The sequence below is a fragment of the Narcine bancroftii genome, chromosome 11, assembly GCF_036971445.1.
Source record: "Narcine bancroftii isolate sNarBan1 chromosome 11, sNarBan1.hap1, whole genome shotgun sequence".
Taxonomy (NCBI): domain Eukaryota; kingdom Metazoa; phylum Chordata; class Chondrichthyes; order Torpediniformes; family Narcinidae; genus Narcine; species Narcine bancroftii.
This window is the reverse complement of record NC_091479.1, coordinates 10,402,642-10,421,930: the sequence shown is the minus strand read 5'-3', so window position 1 is coordinate 10,421,930 and position 19,289 is coordinate 10,402,642. Positions and strand designations below refer to the sequence as shown.

At 38.7% G+C, this 19,289-nt stretch overlaps 1 protein-coding gene across 1 annotated transcript in view; it reads left to right on the top strand.

Annotated features, from left to right (window-relative positions):
• LOC138745487 (secretory carrier-associated membrane protein 2-like) overlaps positions 1-18,894 on the top strand; it is a 30,382-nt gene extending 11,488 nt beyond the window's left edge. Inside the window, 7 exon segments of the mRNA XM_069902558.1 lie at positions 5,302-5,413; positions 7,444-7,572; positions 9,314-9,473; positions 11,737-11,838; positions 14,376-14,493; positions 18,645-18,761; positions 18,763-18,894. Coding sequence (XP_069758659.1) covers positions 5,302-5,413; positions 7,444-7,572; positions 9,314-9,473; positions 11,737-11,838; positions 14,376-14,493; positions 18,645-18,761; positions 18,763-18,792 — 768 coding nt within the window. The 3' untranslated portion in view covers positions 18,793-18,894.
• The last annotated feature ends 395 nt before the right edge of the window (positions 18,895-19,289 follow it).

Sequence of the window (19,289 nt, the reverse complement as noted above, 5' to 3'; positions counted from 1 at the left end):
TGCAGGCGAGGCAGAATTACCACTTATTGGCAGAGCAAAAAAACCTGACTCAGCCTTCACATGTATACAAATTGTGCAATTTAGAGAGAGTAAAAAAAAATCAACGAAGTACAAAAGTACGAGTCCTTAATGAGCCCCTGATTGAGTTTGTGGTTGAGGAGTCTGATGGCGGAGGGGGAGCAGCTGTTCCTGAACCTGGTGGGGCGAGTCTTGTGGCTATTGAGTAAATGGAGAATCAAGTCCCCAGAATATACTCAACGCTGAATATCAGTAGCCTGTGGGAGTTGAGAATTCTGTAAATCTCGTAAGTAAATGTGCGTTTGGCATTTGCTGCTTTATTAATCGGGCACTTCTATAATAGAAAAAGTGGCTAATCTTAAATTCTATAGATCAATTCAACAAGCTCACCTGTCACTCTATGGTGCAGGATGTTAGTTGCCCTATTTAAATTTCCTTAAATACAATCCTTAAAATAATCTACTTTTTTATGTGATATAAATCATGAAATAATAGAGCTATTTCGGATTCATTTCTCATTTGCCATTTTATTGATAAACAACATACTGAGCTTCCCATGTGCCAATTTAATCTTTTGGACTCGGGCCATTTTTAACCTTTCATAATAATTACTCCAGACTGGGTCCATGGGTAAACTCTAGTATGAATGACAGTGCAAACCAGCTAGTAGTTGGGTATAAAAACCAGTCATAGAAAACCAGGGCATGAAGTATATGTGCTTATTTGTAGTCCCTGAAATCAGGGTCAGAGGGTCCAAAGAGTTGAGGGGTTGTAGAAATTTAACTATATTAATTCACACGATAGATCAAAAAATACTAATTTCCAATTATTCTTATTATTCTTGTTAATGAAGGTGAAGAGGTTCTTGATGTTTAAAATGTGCAACAAAGATTTTAGAAAACTTGGAAATGCTACAAAAGGTTGAAACTCTAGATGACAAAAAAAAACAGTGGCGCTGCAAAGTGTTTAGTAGGGAGGTAGCAGTTCTGGGTGGGGTGGGGGAAGAAACAGTCAGTATTTCAGGTTAATGTAACATTGCCTTGGCTCGAGATTTCTTGTTTGTGTATTTTTTATAACTTTCTCAGAGTACCTTTTAACTTCTTAACACTTCATAATTACTCCTTTGTTAATTTTACTCTTGTCTCCCTTTCTTGATGGCTTTCCTGTAGTCGAGATGCTCAGAGAATTGCTTCTAACTTCAACTTCATGTGCTATTAACCTGCAACAGGACTGAGAAACCGGATGCAAGACCCACTTAGACTTGCAACATTTGTAGGAAGTTGCTAGAATCTATTATTAAGAAAGTGGTAGCATGGCACTTGGAAATAGTGTTTGGAGAGTTCTACAGCACAAACAGGCCATTTGCCTCATCTTGTCCATGCTTGTCCAAACTAGTCCAATTTCCCTATGTTCGACCCATTTCTCTTTCAACTTTCCCCATCCATCTATCTGTGAAAATAACTTTTGAACATTTTCTATGCAAATTTCCCTACTTCTACCATTTCCTCTGGACACTCGTTTCATCTACCCATTCCCCTCTGTGTGATGAAGATGTCCTCGTGTCCCTTTTTTAATCTTCTCACCTTAAATCTTGTCTCTTCATCTCGTGATTTTATAGATCTCTACGATACCCCTTTAATTTCCTTCACTCCATGGAATAATTTCCAGTCTATCCTGCAAAGGGTGACCAAAACTCCATGTGATCTCACCAATGTCTTGTACTGTTATAATGTGACATCCCCTCTCCTGTACTTCATGCCCTGTCTGACTGCCAAGCACTACCTTCACCATCCTGTCTATCTGTGTTGCCACTTTTATGGAGCTGTGTGCTCCCAAGTCATTGCCCTTCATCTTTATCATTCACCATACAAGTCCTGCCCTGGTTTAATCTCCCAAAATGCAACACCTTGTAGTTGTCTGCATTAAATTCCATTTGACATTTCTTGACCTACTTTCCCCACTTCGCCCAGATCCCATTGTAATCTTGGACAACATTCTCACTGCCCACTACACCACCATTTTTAGATTATAAGGGAACTGAGGTAATTATGGGGAAGAAAATTGGTAACAATGTGAAATATTGGCTCTTATGGATGACAGAAACATTATTGCTGAATAGATATTTGCTTTCACTGCATGAACTATGAGCAAATAATCCAAACAATATCAAGCAACATTTATGATGTAGAGCTTTTCTGCTGAAGCTTTTCTATATTTGAAAAGTTAGTTTTTAGTTGTGATATGTGAGATCATAATTACTCTCTGACGAATTGCAGTTGCTTTTCATTTGGGTATATATTTGTCTTTATTACAGGAGTTGATCTCAAAAGTTCCACCCTGCTTCAAAGGTATTTCAGTGTACAGTTGAGAGTTGATTGCTTTAAATCTCCAGTTGAAATTTACTTCAAACTACAGTAAAACCCCTGGTATCCATTTGCTTGAGACTCACTTTTGCAATGCCTATCTAATACACCAGCTTTAAGAATAAACAGCTTAAAAGAAAAAAGACTGCAAAATGTAAAGTAATTTTTTTAAAAATCAGTATTCTAGTCCTTAATTATGTAAAGTTCACTTAAATCAGGTTTGTTTAGAGAATTTAAATTCAAACCCCCGGTCACTGGCGTTGTAACAGCATTTTGCTGACTGCTACGCTAACCGTGGTGCCAATTAAACATCCCCCGCCCCAGGTTTACAGATAAAGCCTTGCTAATACACTTAATAATGTATTAATAAAGATAAAGATTTACTAAGCAGAGATGAGGAGAAACTTTGAGAGACGCCCAACCAGCTCCTCAGCCCAATTGAACTTTAAGCCTTTTGTTTGAATTTGAATATCTTTAATAAAATACTTTTTTTTAAAATCCAGCTCCTCAGCCCAATTGAACTTTAAGCCTTTTGTTTGAATTTGAATATCTTTAATAAAATACTTTTTTTAAAAACCCAGCTCCTCAGCCTGACGATGCCATTTTATTCAAAGAGCTGCTATGAGCAAAGCCCGACCAACTTTGTGTTACTTCAGAGAACATTTACTTTTAACAATTTAAAACTTTTATTTAAAGTTTTATTCTTAATTATTTAATTTTATATATTTTTTTTCTTTTTTTGACATTGATTTGAGGTTGCTTGAATTCTGGATAACAGGGGTTTTACTGTTTTTTTTTTTCAGCTATTTATAATTTTGATGCAACAGCTCTATCTATATTTTATGAACCCTCCTTTTTAGCTACAATCATCTTTAGGATTTGTTTAAGATATTGGCAATTTTTCAAAAAGTTCCAAGTTTCTTTTATTGTCCGAGTTACTATTTAAATGATTGGAATGAAAGATTCACCATTTGAGAACGACAGAGATAGACTATGTAGCTTGTATTACAGATCCTGCTGTTACATCAGGCCAGGAAGTTTCTGACAGCCTTATCCAGTCCATTGTCTACTCCAATTAACCATGACAAGTACTCCGAGACGTGCAGGTTATTAGGGGGAAATCCTTTCGAGTGTAAAGACAAGGTGAGAAGGGAGATAGAATCAGGTAGGCCATGTAGTTGCATATAGTAAAAGGCAGATAAGTTGAATGTAACATTGCAAATTGAGATACTGGTGCACAATTTCCATTTTTGCCTTTTATCAATTATCTGATGTATCAAGTAATTCTCATAAACTTGCAAAATTTATATTTAAATTCAAATCCTGATCACTGGCACTGTAGCAGCGTTTCACTAGCTGCTACCCTAACAGTTCTGCCATAATTAACTACCTGCCCAAGATAAAGCCTTCCTAATACTAATAAAAATAAAGATTCTTATTAGGCGGGGGTAGGGAGACACTTTGGGAGAGTAGCCAGTCAGCTGCTTGGCTCAACCTGACTCCCATCCATGCAAGTGTCCCGGTCAGGCCCTCAGCACACTTACCTGGCACTGACAAACTAACTCACCTTCACGCAAGTGGTGACAGCAAAAATAATGTGCATGAATTGAGGAGCATTCCTAGTTCAACGAGTCAAACCTATGCATGTCCAGTGAAGTCTCAGCACTCTTCTACAGTTCTATGGATTTGAATTTTTTAAAAAATTTACTTATTTCCTTTTTTTTTGCTGGTTGAGTTTCTGGTTGATTGAATTCCGGATCATGGGGATTTTACTGTCTTCCCATTTTCCTGATCACTCCTGACCCAACCCTGGTAAGTTTTGATGGTTGGAGGAAACCGGGGTTGGAGGCCATTTGGATGTAATTGGACAACATGAGGTCGTGGGCTGAAAGGGCCTGTTACCGCGCTGTATAAATGAAAACCAAACCTAATCACGTCTGAAAATGATCACAATTCTTTCCTAAATTATCAACAGTTTTTGCTCACACACTGTTTATTCTATCAATATTTCATAATGCTTTGCTGCTCAATCAAAAGCCATTCATCCTGATATCCCAATTGGTCTCAAATATAGACATCGGTAGCTGAAATTCCAGTGAGAATGTAATGCAATTTTCTCATAGTTCGTACAACTGAATAAGTGACCATTCGAATTAATAATAAGTCAGCACTAAACTCTACCCCTCCTGGTGTTTGGTTTCACATGCACCATTGTTTCTCTTCCCCACCTTTCCTCCTTGCACACAGTGCTTTGTTTTTGGAATGTCAGATTTTCATCGAGGAATAGTTTATCATCTTGAATATTTTTGGATTTCAATAACGTACATCTTGAAGCCTTTTTATGAACCTGCTAGCCCTGAAAAGCCCTCCCCTTTCTAACTCTGCATTTCTGCTAGTGACAGGCGTCCTATGCATTGGCAAATAGTGCCATATGTTTTTATCTAATATGGGTCTTGTTTTGTGACATTTTTTAAGTAACGGTCACCTTGCACAATTCCCATCGAGCAGTACGATTTCAAAAAACTTAAGACATCGTTGTTTTGACAGTTTGGTGTCCATCAAAAGGCAGGCTGAGTTGATCTCATCTCACGCATGGAGCTTTCAGGAAATCACTTTTGGGTTTTAGATTTGAATTTTGATTTCTGGTTTAAATTTAGCCTTTGAAAGGTTAAAAACTCTCGCTGCGTTACGCAGTTCTTCCTCACTGCCCACACCAGTGTTCATCCGTAGAGATCTAAGGTTGTTGAAGAATTACCAGAGCTAATTTTGTATCCTATACTGGACTTGGTTCCCCCAGCACATTTCCCTCTGCTACATGTAAATAGATTTAGGAATTTGAAAGATGATCAAAGGAGCTTTATTTTTCTGTGGATAACTTGACCATTGCGATTTCTTATATTTTGTTGCTGGAAAAATGCAGGCCAATGCAACCACTGCACAATTGGTGCTGCTTCGACAGCAGGAGGAGCTGGAAAGGAAAGCTGCTGAACTTGACCGCAAGGAACAAGAACTGAAGAATGAAAGTTATGAAGGTAGGACGTACTAACCTAGTAGAGTAAAACCCCCATCATCCAGCACCTACAGATCGCTGATGCCGGAAAGGTGAATTTTCTGGTTGACTGAGACTCACTCTTCCAATGCCTAACTAATACACCTGCATTAAGAATGCACCATTTAAAAGACATAAGATGGTGGAAAAAGTAAAGTAATTTTAAAAAAAAGTTTTGTAGTCTTTAAATGTTTAAAGTTCACTTTAATCAAATCATTCTCATAATTTGCAAAATTTAAATTTAAATTCAAATCCTGATCACTGGCGCTGTAGCAGCGTTTCACTAGCTGCTACCCTAACAGTTCTGCCATAATTAACTACCTGCCCAAGATAAAGCCTTCCTAATACTAATAAAAATAAAGATTCTTATTAGGCAGGGGTAGGGAGACACTTTGGGAGAGTAGCCAGTCAGCTGCTTGGCTCAACCTGACTCCCCTCCATGCAAGTGTCCCGGTCAGGCCCTCAGCACACTTACCTGGCACTGACAAACTAACTCACCTTCACGCAAGTGGTGACAGCAAAAATAATGTGCGTGCATTGAGGAGCATTCCTAGTTCAACGAGTCAAACCTATGCATGTCCAGTGAAGTCTCAGCACTCTTCTACAGTGTCTATCCTCCCAGTCATATGGATTTGAATTTTTTTTTAAATTTACTTATTTCCTTATTTTGCTGGTTGAGTTTCTGGTTGATTGAATTCCGGATCATGGGGATTTTACTGTCTTCCCATTTTCCTGATCACTCCTGACCCAACCCTGGTAAGTTTTGATGGTTGGAGGAAACCGGGGTTGGAGGCCATTTGGATGTAATTGGACAACATGAGGTCGTGGACTGAAAGGGCCTGTTACCGCGCTGTATAAATTAAAACCAAACCTAATCACGTCTGAAAATGATCACAATTCTTTCCTAAATATCAACTATTTTTGCTCACACACTGTTTATTCTATCAATATTTCATAATGTTTTGTTGCTCAATCAAGATCCAAAGCCCCATGGGGAGAACGTACAAACTCCTTACAGACAGCGCAGGATTCAAGCCCCAGTCCCGATCGCTGATGCTGTAATAACCATTACAGTGACCGTTCTATCCCTGTACATCAAGATGGTTAAGCCTTCACTTTGATGCTTTAAGTTTTTTGAGGAAGTCTTGCTGCATGAAATGTAATATAAACATCTTACCAGAAGGATTGTGCACCTAAGTAAAACATGAAAGTGTTGTGTACCTAGATGTTAGAGCTGAATAATGATGAGAGATTGTTCTGATCTTGACTGAATTAACAATTGCAAGTTTATCAATCTTGACAACAAAGTTGAAATTTCACTAACTCTATAGAGAACATAGGCACTTTTAAAATGTACAGTCAAACCCCTGGTATCTGGCACCAGTGGGGATTAATAGATGCTGGGTAAGTGTATTTTAGTTGTTTGAGACTTACAATGCCTAGCTCATATACCTGCATTAAGAATAAATAGTTTAAAAGACAAAAATACTACACTGTACTTTCACTGAACAAACTTGACTTCCATGAATATATAAAGCATTTTACTTTATTTTCAGTCACTTTTGAAAACATGTAACTGTCGCTGCATCTGCCGGTTCCTTCCCCTTTACGGAGCCGTCCGAAAGATGAACAATAACATTTTAGGTAATTAACCCCTCCCTATCCCAGGTTTACAGATAAAGCCTCTGACTGGGGCAACTCTTATAAAGCAAGGATAAAGAGACACTTTACAGATGTTGAGCCGCATCAAACAGGTGCTACAACCAAAGCCCGACCAAAGCACTCCACTGGCTGAATATTTGCTCCCATCTTCACCAAAGGTTTATATATTACTTCAGAGAACATTTACAATTTTTAAGCAGATTTTTATTTTTTTCTTATTTATTTTAATATTTTAAAATGTATTTTCCTCATTTTTTTTGCTTGTTGCTTGAACTCTGGATTCCAGGGGTTTTACCTTTAATAGGTCAAGAAGCATTTTTTTATCTGATATTTCTTTATTCTTCTGTACAGCTAAAAGAAATAACTGGCCCCCTTTACCTTCATTCTGCCCTGTTAAACCATGCTTCTACCAGGACTTTGCAGCGGAAATCCCATCCGGCTTCCAGAGGACAGTAAAAATGTTGTACTACTTGTGGATGTGTAAGTGAATTAATTTTACTATCTTGAGTCAACAAAAAAAAGGCAGTTGTTTTAGTTCTCATTCCTATAGTTGGTTAAAGATGCTAACTGGCCTTTACTGGTAATGAAGCTTCCAGGTTGCATCCTTGATCATCTACAGTGAACTAGATATCACAGCCTCATGGACTCATTAGCACTGCATTAGTGAAATTAAAAATCTGGTTCAGTTTGCAAAGCTTGAGTATTTTAAGTTTCATAAATGCAAAGGACTTTCCTTATTTATCTTTACAATAATACGATGATTCAAGCCACTGCTCACTGGGATGATCTGTAATATGTCAGTCACAGAGGTAACTGTTCGCTTTAGGATTTTTTAAAATAAACTGGAAAGATAGAGACATAGATTCTGAATTTGGAGCAAATCTTATATTTTACATTTGAAGTTTTGGGCTCCTCATTTAAGAAAGAATGTGCTGACGTTGGAGACTGTTCAGAGGAGGTTCGCAAGGATGATTTCAAGAATGAAAGGGTTAGATGAGCAGTGTTTGACAGCTTTTGGCCTGTACAAGAGATCCTACTATAAGAATGCAGGAAAACACTGGAACTATTTTTAAAATTGAATGTTGAAGGGCATGGACAGTGTAGATGTAGAAAAGTTGTTTCCCATGGTGAGAGAGTTTAGGACAAGAGGGCACAATTTCAGGATTGAAGGGCATCTGCTTAAAACGGAGATGCAAAGTAATTTCTTCAGCCGGTGGGTGGTAAATCTGTGGAATTTGTTCCCACAGGTGGTTGTGGAAGCCAGGTCATTGGGTATATTTAAGGGAGAGATCAATAGGCTCTTGATTAACCAGGGCATCAAAGGTTATGGGGAGAAGGCCGGGCAATGAGGCTGAGTGAGAAAATGGATCAGCTCATGGGCAGATGCGATGGGCTGAATGACCTATTTCTGCTCCAATATCTTGTGTTCTTGTGGGACACTGACAGACTTGCCCAAATATTAAAGCTTCAGAGTGAACAAATATATTTTCTGGCTCAAGTTTGATTTTGTGCCACTCTGAGACTGGTAGTACATTTTGTTTTGAACTTTTCTGATTTGTCATCCTTCGTGAGTTAAACGTACCTAGGAGGAAGTGAAATCAAATAATCCTTTGGGTGTAGAAAATTATTACAACCATAATATGAGATTTCTAAACTCTTGGACAATTGTGAATTGATTGGAACCATTTCTAAAAGTAGAAACCATGGGTGAGCAACAGTAAAATTATCCGCTCTACCTGAGCAATAGTTGCTTTAAATGGAGTGTCTGCTTTTCAGGCAGTGTTTGATATACTATGAAATATTCTTTCAGCGTAATGCCTGGTAGATTAAAAGATAATTTTGTTGCAAGCATACCAGTAATTAGAGGGGGGGGGGGGGGGAATACAAGAATAATGTATTCTTTAATCTGAGAAAGAGAAGTTTTGAATGATTTAAATAGTTTTTAATTTGCACATTTTGGTCAAATATATATTTTTTTGTCTATATGTGGGATTCTATAGATCAATTTTCTAAATCACATGACCAGAATAGTCTACTTCTGTTCACAGTGGACTGATTTTGGAATATCACAGCCATGTATCTGAAGCCTGTTTAAATATAGTGTGAGACGTTAAAACTTCAACACTGTTTCTCTCTCCACAGATGTTGCCTGGTCTGCAGCATTTTCAGATTTTCTGCATCCGCCTTCTGATAAAATCATGCCCTTTCTTTCTTCCAACAGTTCATGCAGTCACACTATTCTTGAACCTTCTAGCCTGCCTGGCTGAGTTTATTGCTGATGCAAATTATGGCGTCGACTTTGGCTTGGCGATCTTGTGGTTTTTGCTCTTCACTCCCTGTGCCTTCCTGTGTTGGTATAGACCAGTCTACAAGGCTTTCAGGTAAGATGTGGTCAAAGAGATGCTTTTTTTTCTTCCCTTAGGCTAATTTATTTTGCAGAGAGAGTCTGAGTCAGCTAAATTCTTTAGTCATCAATTTTGGATCCAATTTGCAGTTCTAATAGCAGAAGCCTAAAAACTTGAACAAAAGTCTCCCAAATTTAATTCAAACCTTTGTATCCACAGATGAGGCAAAAGTTAGTGAGCCAAGCTCTCTATCATTAGTAATAAGAACCTAAGACTAGAGCTGGAGTAGGCCATCTGCCCATCGAGCATACCCTGCCATTCAGTGAGATCATGGTTGATCTGATAGACTCATTTCTAACTATGATTCCCCTACTATGTAAAAAATCTATCCAACCTTGTCTTAAAATGTATTTATTGAGGTCTCCTCTACTGCCTCAATAGGCAGAGAACTTCACACATTGACCATCCTCTAGGAAAAGCAGTTCCTCCTCATCTCTATCCTAAATCTACTCCCTTGAATCTTGACCTCTGTCCCCTAGTTCTAGTCTCCCCACCAATGGAAACAACTTGTCTACCTTTATCTTATCTATTCCTTTCATAATTTTGTTTCTATAAGTTCCCCTCTCATTCTTCTAAATTCCAGTGAGTAGTCCCAGACAACTTAAATCTCTCCGCATAAGCTAAACCCCTCATCTCAGGAATCAACCTGATGAACCACCTCTGCAGCCCCTCCAAAGCCAAGTACATCCTTACTCAAATAAGGAGATTAGAACACCTTACTAGTTCTCCCCGTGTTCACTGCTGACTGGCAGATTGCTTTTGGTGGATTCAAACCCAAAGTGATGAGGCCTTTTTGGAAAAGTCTTTTTTCAAAATCCTACTTAGTTGAGTGACCAAAACAAGTTTTCCATGAAATAAATCCAAGAAATCTGTAATTACTCTAGTAGCTTTTATAACGAAAGAGAGGGGAAAGGGTAGTTAATGACTTCAGAAATGGGGAAAAAGTAAAAAATGAAACTGCTGGCAAGGAAACATCAAAGAATGGAACTTTGTCAGCTGTTTGGTCTTCTTAAAAGCTTTGAAAGTTTCTGAATGTAAGCCAGCCATTCTTGACCTTTTTTTGGCTATCGCATGGGCCCTCCTCCTGACAAGCGGTCAAAATTAGTTGGTTTCTTCCATATTCTCTTCCTACCGAAAACATCAAAAATAGTTCCAGTCCATGCCCCCCCACCACCCCCCCCCTGAATGTGCTGTGGCCACCATTGAGAATGGCTGCTCTAAATGTTCAAGAATTAAAAATCGATGAAACAATTACATTTTTAAAAGATGAGCAACAGAGGTACTGTAGAGCATTTACAATCATCTAACGTGGCATAATTCATTATCATGTACTTAAACTTTGTCCCTTGAAGGTCCTCTTCTCCATTTGAAAATAGTGACTTCCTTTCAAGGAAGTGTGATTGTATTTCTGTACATACAAAACTATAAGATGTTGGAGCAGAAGTAGGCCAATTTAGCCCATTGAGTTCGCTCCACAATTTCATCATGAGCTGATCCATTCTCCCACTCAGCCCCACTCCCCGCCTTCTCAGATCCTTGATACCCTAACTATTCAGATGCCTATCAATCTCCACCTTAAATACACCCAATGATCTGGTCTCCACAGTCGCCATGTTAACAAATTCAATAGGTTCACCACTCTTTGGCTAGAGAAATTCCGCCGCACCTGTTTTAGATGGGCACCCTTCAATCCCAAAGTTGTGCACGTTTGTCCTTGCCTCCCCTCCCATAGGAACCAATGTACGCTATCTTTTGTGTTTATATTGTGCATTTAAAGGTGCCTCTATGTAATTATGTGCCTTGGTGTATGGATTTTTGTGTTTGAGATGCAAAGGTTTGCAGAAGGTTGAGGTGGGGTCAGGGAAAGGCAGTGGGAGAAGGGGAAAGGATTGCTTAAAAGTTTGTGCCCTGCCACTGGTGCCACCGAGGCACCACAACATTTGCAATGCAGCCAGCAAATTTTGATAGCAGCGTTGTTTATAAATCTCATGTTTTTGCTTCAACAGAATATTGCCAGGAAGAAAGATCTAGAAATAGTATTAGAATTAAAATACTAGCAACAAAATGTGACAGTCATCAACATATTTTGGATAACTACACTGTTGAATCTAAACTTGTGCAATATTTTTGAGCAAAGAAATGTCATGTTGATAGCGGAATGAAATGAAGGATTGATGGGGATTAAATTTGTTGAGAAATTGTTTGTAAAGCATAATTTTTTTCAATACCTTTTTTTCAGGTCTGACAGTTCATTCAACTTCTTTTTCTTCTTCTTCGTGTTTTTCTGCCAAATTATTCTCTATATCATTCAGGCTATTGGGATTCCTAAGTGGGGTGTCAGGTAAGCATTCCATTCCTGATCACGTTCCTTTTCACTGGATTCTTGTATTTCTTGTCAGCTCTAGCTTTCTGCATGTTATTTTTTTTTAGTTTATGTAGTCACGGGTGCGACGCGTTACTGTGTGATTGATCATGTGTCTGAGGGGCCATGTATTCCTTGTGCAGACCACACACTCACACTGGGTGTGTTTTAAATTCTCTATTTTGCTGCCCTGAGTTCAGGCATCTCTAGACAAACGTGATTCAACTGTCCCCATCTAGTGTATTTCTAATAGTTACTGTACTGTGGCTTTCTTGGGTTCAGCCATAAAATAAATAATATTCTAACCTGGCACAAGAGCAAAGCTGCGAGATGTCTAATCATATATTTTGAATGTGTAAAATGCTTTTTGAATTCTCCAGATTACTAATTTGAATTGAGAATTGGACTCCCTTGTGCCTTTGTAGTCTTGAAAATTGTGCCCACCTCCTAATATTAGGTGTATGTCTGATCTCCCTACCTAATGGAGGATGTACAGCAATCAAGGCAATGCAACTAATATTCACCTGAATGAGTCTTGATTGATTGAGGGTGACTTGAGCAGTTGAAAGCCCTTTTTACACTGAAAAGCCGCATTATTGCTGTATATACAACTGTCTCTGGAAGCCAGCTTGCTTGTTCACACAGAAGAAAGGGTCTATGAATCCTTCCTGCAGCAAAACAGGTGGGATGTGTAGCAACACAGCTCACCCTTTTAGACTGGTCCCACATCAATACCCTCCACTGAAGCCGGGCAAGTCAAGACCCCCTCCCTCAATCCACCTTTGATGCTTCACACAGCAAACGCCTTCATAACTATGAGCAAATCATCTGCTTGTCTTGATTTTTTTAATTGTAATTTGGAGCTCCAAGAGCTTTTGTTTTAATAATGTTTAGACACTTCTAGAGCCTTTTGGGGTTCTCCAGTACAACTTGACCACTTTTTAAATTTGCTCCAAACAATGCTACCTTTTCAGGACCACCCCATCACTCATCACAATCTTGTCAGCTGGCTTGGAATTACTACACAAGTTAAGAGATGGTTTCTCTCAGAGACCCACAATGGTTTAATACCATAGACTTACACAACATGGAAACAACTGACCAATTTCTCAACACATTTAATCCCATCAATCCTTGGTCCATGCTGACCAAGTTGTTTACCTGAGCTGGTCCCATTTACCTTTATTTGGCCCATATCCCTCTAAACCTTTTCAATCCACGTACCTAAAGTCATCAGGAAATTTTCTTTAATTATTTTTAAGATTGGAGCAGGCAACAGTTTCTTGTAAGAAACTGGTATCTTTGAGACCCATCGAAAGAGATGGCATGCATGAATTTTGCTACTTTAGTCGTATCCAAGCAGATTTTTTAGTCTATGGTGAAACAATCTAGCTTATTGAACAATACATCATTTGTGTCCAAGAATTGGTCCAGAATACCAGATTTCCATTGTTCACCAGAGGCCATATTGTGCCAGGGTGTCTGTGCCAATCAGAGTCAACCCAGATGATGGTCAATAACTAGGCTTTGATGTACCAGAAATATTGGTTATGTAGCTTTGAAATATGAACTACACTGTTTGACCTGCTGAGTTTCTCCAGCATTGTGCTTTTACTTCAGCCATGGGGTCCACAGACATTCATGTTTTACTTTTGAATCTGTTAGATGTCTCTGAAAAGTAAATGATGAACCTGAACCCTAGTGTCGGGAGAATAAAAGACGTGAATCTTGACATTTTCCTTTATTAGTTCCAATACCTTTTCTTCACCTTTGTATTGATTCTATAAGCTAGCATGGTTTTACAAATTATTTGAAAGCTCAGTCTCAAGTCAAGTCTGTTGTCATTTGATTGCACAAGGACAACCCGATGAAACAGCATTCTCCGGTGCTCAGTGCAAAACGTGCAGACACACAACCAGACATCACACAAATACAGATAAATATCGTGCCACGAATATGAAAGTCTCAAGTGGTTAGCAGTTCTTTTGATCGTTTATTGTTCTCACTGACCGCGGGAAGAGGTGCTCCTCAGCCTGGTGGTGCTGGTCTGATCCTCCTGTATTTCTTCCCTGAAGGGAGCCACTGAAAGATGCTGAGTGCAGGGTGGAAGGGGTCCTCCGTGATTTTGTGTGCCCTCTTCGGACAGTTCTGGTGCATCACATTGAAAGGGTTTGGGGGGAAAGGGAGGGAGATTCCAGTGATCCTCTCTACTAGTGATCCTGTGGATTGGCCTCTTTGCAGCCACCGTACCACACTGTGATGCAGCCAGCCAGGACGGTCTCAGTGGAGCTCCTGTAGAAGGTTGGTAGCCTTGCTCACTTCAGTCTTATCAGGAAATGAAGTCGCTGATGTGCCTTCCTGACAAGTTGAGTGTCCATGATAGGTCACTAATTAAGTGAACTCCAAGAATTTGTCAACTGAATTGATTTTCTTTTTTCCTTAGTCTTTCAATTCTGCAAAGAATCAATAGCCTACTACGAAATAACTCTTAACTTTATTTCTATTTCTTTTTACAGTGGCTGGATTGCAGCGCTGAGTTGGATAAAACAAAACCTTGCTGTGGCAATTGTGATGATGGTGGTAGCAGCATTTTTTACAATCTGCGCAGCCTTGTCGTTGTTTCTCATGCAAAGGGTAAGAATACTTGTCTCCATGAGCTTGCCCTGCTTCTGCCTTCCACTGAAGTGCACTCTACATCTGGAATACTATAACCTTCTGGGCACTCAGTGTCAATTAAAGGATAAGCAGTGCCCACCATAATGTTTGGAACAAAGATTTCTTTTTCCTTTATTTGCCCCTGTGCTCCACAGTTTTTAATTTTTAATCAAACAATTCGCAAGTGAATGAAGTGCACCTTCCAGATTTTTTTTGAAAACTAATTATTTGTATCAATACAACGTATAAATTCAATAATACAGCAACTTAAACCATACAAAATGATACAATAAATTTTTTATTTTCTCCCTAACCCCCCCACCAAAAGGAAAAAAAAGAGGAAAGAGAAAGAATACATATATGCCACTAGCATATATAGTCTTCATTGACTTTTTAAAGTGGGCACGGTGGAGGACGTGGGCGGACTTTTTTTCATGAAATCCATATATGGTTCCCAGATTTTATAAACATTTTCAATTCGCTACATTCCAGATTTTATTGAAGGTACTTGTGAACTCAAGATGTAGAATGATACTTTACAATTTTTACATCAACTATATCTCACACCTCAAAAGTGACATAATTAGTAAATTGAAATTTCTCAAATATGTGTCCTAGGTGTGGCATAGATATAATTTCATGCATTAACCAGTAGAATGTAAGACCTTTTTGATAAATTTGGGGTAAATGGTAACAAAAATTAAAGGCATTGATTGTTGGAATATGGAAATGCAAAGTTGTATATCACTGGAGAAAATTACTTATAATCATAGAAATGAATATAACATTCATAGATATTTGGCAGACGTTTGAATTATTTAAATGCCTGGATAGTTTAATCTCCTTATTAAATATTTTATTTAATTTTCAACCCTTATTAGTAATTTAATGCTTTTTTATTGTATTAAATGTTGATGCCAGCTCTTTGCCCATTCTCTTTTTCTTCTTCTCCCCTTCTGTTCACTGTTCCTTTTCCTTTCTGTTCAGGTACAGAGGGGTTATTTCTAGCTCAATGTGCATTTTAGGATGTAATTTTTTTTTTTGTATAATTGTAGATACGTTAATTGAGTCCTTTTTGTGTGTGTGTATGTAAATTTTCTTAAAAATTAAATAAAATTTTTAAAAATTATTTATATACACTTTGGTTTGACCATGTAGAAATTACAACACTTTTTATACATAGTTCCCCAGTTTCAGGGCACCATAATGTTTGGGACATTTAACTTCACAGGTGTTTTGGATTATTCAGGTATGTTTAATTTCTTCATTGGTGCAGGTATAAGAGAGTGAGGCTTCCTTCTAAGCTTTTGATCACCTTTGGAGTTGGTAGTTGTCATTTTTTAACATGAGGACCAGAGTTGTACCAACGAAAGTCAAAGAAGCCAGGCTAAAAAACACGAATAAAACAGTAAGAGACACCAACCCGACCTTAGCTTTACCAAAATCAACAGTTTGGAACATCATTCAGAAGAAAGAGAGGACTGGTGAGTTCAGTAATCACAAAGGAACTGGTCATCCCAAGGAAGATCTCCACTGATGATGGCAGAAGAATTCTCATCATAATGAAAAAAATCCCAAACATTTATCAGACCGATCAGAAACACTCTTCAAGAGGCTGATGACGACTGGCTGCAGAAGACTTCATGAACAGAAGTACAGAGGCTACACTACAAGATGCAAACCACTAGTTAGCCACAGAAACAGGATGGCCAGATTACAGTTTGCCAAGAAATATTTAAAGCAGCCTGCAGAATTTTGGAAAAAGGTCTTGTGGACAGGTGAGACCAAAATTAAGCTGTATCAGAGTGGTGGCAAGAGCACAGTGTGGAGGAGGTGTAAAGGAACTGGCCAAGATCCAAAGCATACCTCATCTGTGAAACGTGGTGGGATGTTATGAACTGGATATATGTGGCTGCCACAGGTACTGGCACACTTGTCTTCATTGGTGATGTAACTCCTGATGGCAGAGGCAAAATTAATTCTGGTGTATAGAAACATCTGTTCAAGTTCGAACAAATGCCTCCAAAATCATTTGACAGCACTTCATTGTACAGCAAGACAATGATCCCAAACATACTGCTAAAGCAACAAAAGAGTTTTTCAAAGCTTAAAAAATGGGAAAATTCTTGAATAGCAGTTACCCAATCTGAATCCATTTGAGCACGTCTTCCATACGCTGAAGAGAAAACATAAGGGAATAAGCCCCAAAACGAGCAGGAGCTGAAGATGGCTTCAATGTAGGCCTGGCAGAGCATCACCAGAGAAGATACTCAGTACCTGGTGATGTCTATGAATCACAGACTTCAACAAAGTGCTAAATATGACTAACATACAAACCATTGCTCTGTCCCAAATATATATATTATGGTTCCCTGAAATGAGGGGACTATGTATAAAAAGTGCTGTAATTTCTACATGGTCAAACCAAAGTGTATCTTTAATAAAATCTGGAATGTACGCTTTAATCACGTGAATTGTTTGATTATAAATGTAAAACTGTGGAGCACAGTGGCAAATAAAGGAAAATCGATCTTCATTTCAAACATTATGGAGAGCGCTGTAATTGCAGTGTGGAAGAATTTCAGATTTACTGGAGCTGCCATTCGCAACCTATTTTTGGCTATAGCCCCCATAGGACTCTGCTCAAAGTTTATGGACCCCCTTCCCTGTGAAGCATTCAAAATTTGCTGGTTTCTCCGAACTACACAAAAAAAAACATCAAAAATATTAGTTCCGTGAGGTGAAAAAAAGGGCTGCTATTTAAATGTGCTGCAGCTCCTCAGGTAGTCTTCAGGGCTCGTGTTGAGAATTACTGATCTGTATTATCAAGGTTGAACAAGTTCAATTGGTATTAATTTGTTTGATTTTCTGGGAACATTTAAGGTTAAAATAATATGACAGAGGTTTTTAGTATTTGAAAGAAGTTCGCTCAAGAGAAAGGAGTTTTGTGAGGTAACAAAACTTAAGAATTAAGGACCAACTCATTTAATATTATGCAAAAGCTAATCAAACAGAGAGAAATCTTCCACTGAAGTAGATAACTTCAAGTACTGAGGAATGAACATTTCAACGGTCTGACTTGGGGCAAGCACACGAAGATCAAGAAAGCACACCAAGTTCTCTATTTTCTTAGAGTCTAAGGAAGTTTGGCGAGTTTCCCTTCGTCACTCATCTTCTGCAGGTGCACAGTTGAAAGCAGACTTGCTGAATGCACCACAAGTCTGAAAGAAGCTACAGAAAGAATTCAATGCAGCTCGGAGCATAACGTTAACTCCCCCCCCCCACCCCACACTGACTTCATCTACTGAAAGGCCCATCACACCACAGATATATTCTCTCCTCCCATTGGGGAGGTTTACAAGGGTGAAAGCAAACACCAAAAGGCTCAAAGACAGTTTTTTTTTAACCTCTTGAGGTCATCCCCATGCTGCCCTAGTTCTAATTGATGTTTTCTTACAGAGCCGTGTGAATGTTGTAGATAACCTACTACAGGTAGTTTGTAGAATAACCTGTCTCTGACATAAACTAAAATTAAAAACTAAAGCATTTTTTTTAAAAAAAAAGTTTAATTATTTTAATCTGACATTACTAAATCTTAAACTGTGCTGCCACAGTGGATCGATGGATTCAGGATGTAAATTAAATAAAATCTTCCCAAAGGTATGCCTTCTATAGATAGGAATTCTCTTCCTACCCCCATGGTTTGATTTCATTTTAATTTAGACATACTACACGGTAGCAGGCCCTTCTGACCCATGAGCCTGTGATGCCCAAATACCTCAATTAATCCACGAACATGGTATGTTTTTGGAGCGTGGGAGGAAATGGGGCACCTGGAGGAAACCCTCGTAGACGCGGGGAGAACATACAAACTCCTTAGCGCCAGATTTGAACCCAGGCCGCTGGGGTTGTAACGTTGTTAACCATGCTGCTCTTGATCGTCCTTGGGTCTCATTTTGGCCAAGTTCCCTCTATGTTCTTTGCTGTGCTACTGCATGTTTTGCTCGACCCCCATCGTGCCTCCAGGAACAAGATTGGGATGTCCACTTTGTATTTAAAAAGGGGGGTAAGAAAATGGAAATTTTGATCACTGTGGAAGAAGCCTGGATTCATTTTTTTTTTCCTTCCAGGTACATTCAATATTCCGCAGGTCGGGGGCTAGCTTTCAGAGAGCACAAGAAGAATTCTCGCAGGGGGTCTTCTCCAGCACGGCAGTGCGCGGTGCTGCTGCGTCAGCAGCGTCAGTAAGCTGCACAAAGCACCTTCCAAGCAAACTAAATACGGGAATATTTCTCCAAGCTTTCCTTTTTGTATGTTCCTTATAAAGATGTGTGTATTTTGTGTGTCTACCTGATAAGGAGTAAAGGGATTTGGCTTTAATCAGAGGGTGTGAAATAGATGCATTGACAATATCATTGCATTTCCTTCTTTAAGGAAACAGCTGCTTAACTGGGGTGGGGTGGGAGAAATACATTTATATTTATGTATGTATTTTTTCATATTTCCTCGTGTACGAAGAATCATTTAAACAGTGCATTGATCATTGGGGAGGTACATTTACAGAAAAGGGTAAAACTCAAATTAACTTAGTCTTTTTAATTTATCAAACACAGCATATTTTATTAATGTCTGGAGGTAATGCGCAGCCATTAATATCAGCAAGAGATGTATTCTATAGCATTAGAGTGGTTAATCATGTGGGGAAATCTGTAGTGTGAATTTGGAATGGTTGGTTTTTTGTAAAAACTGGTGATAAAAGTTGCATCAGCGATCTA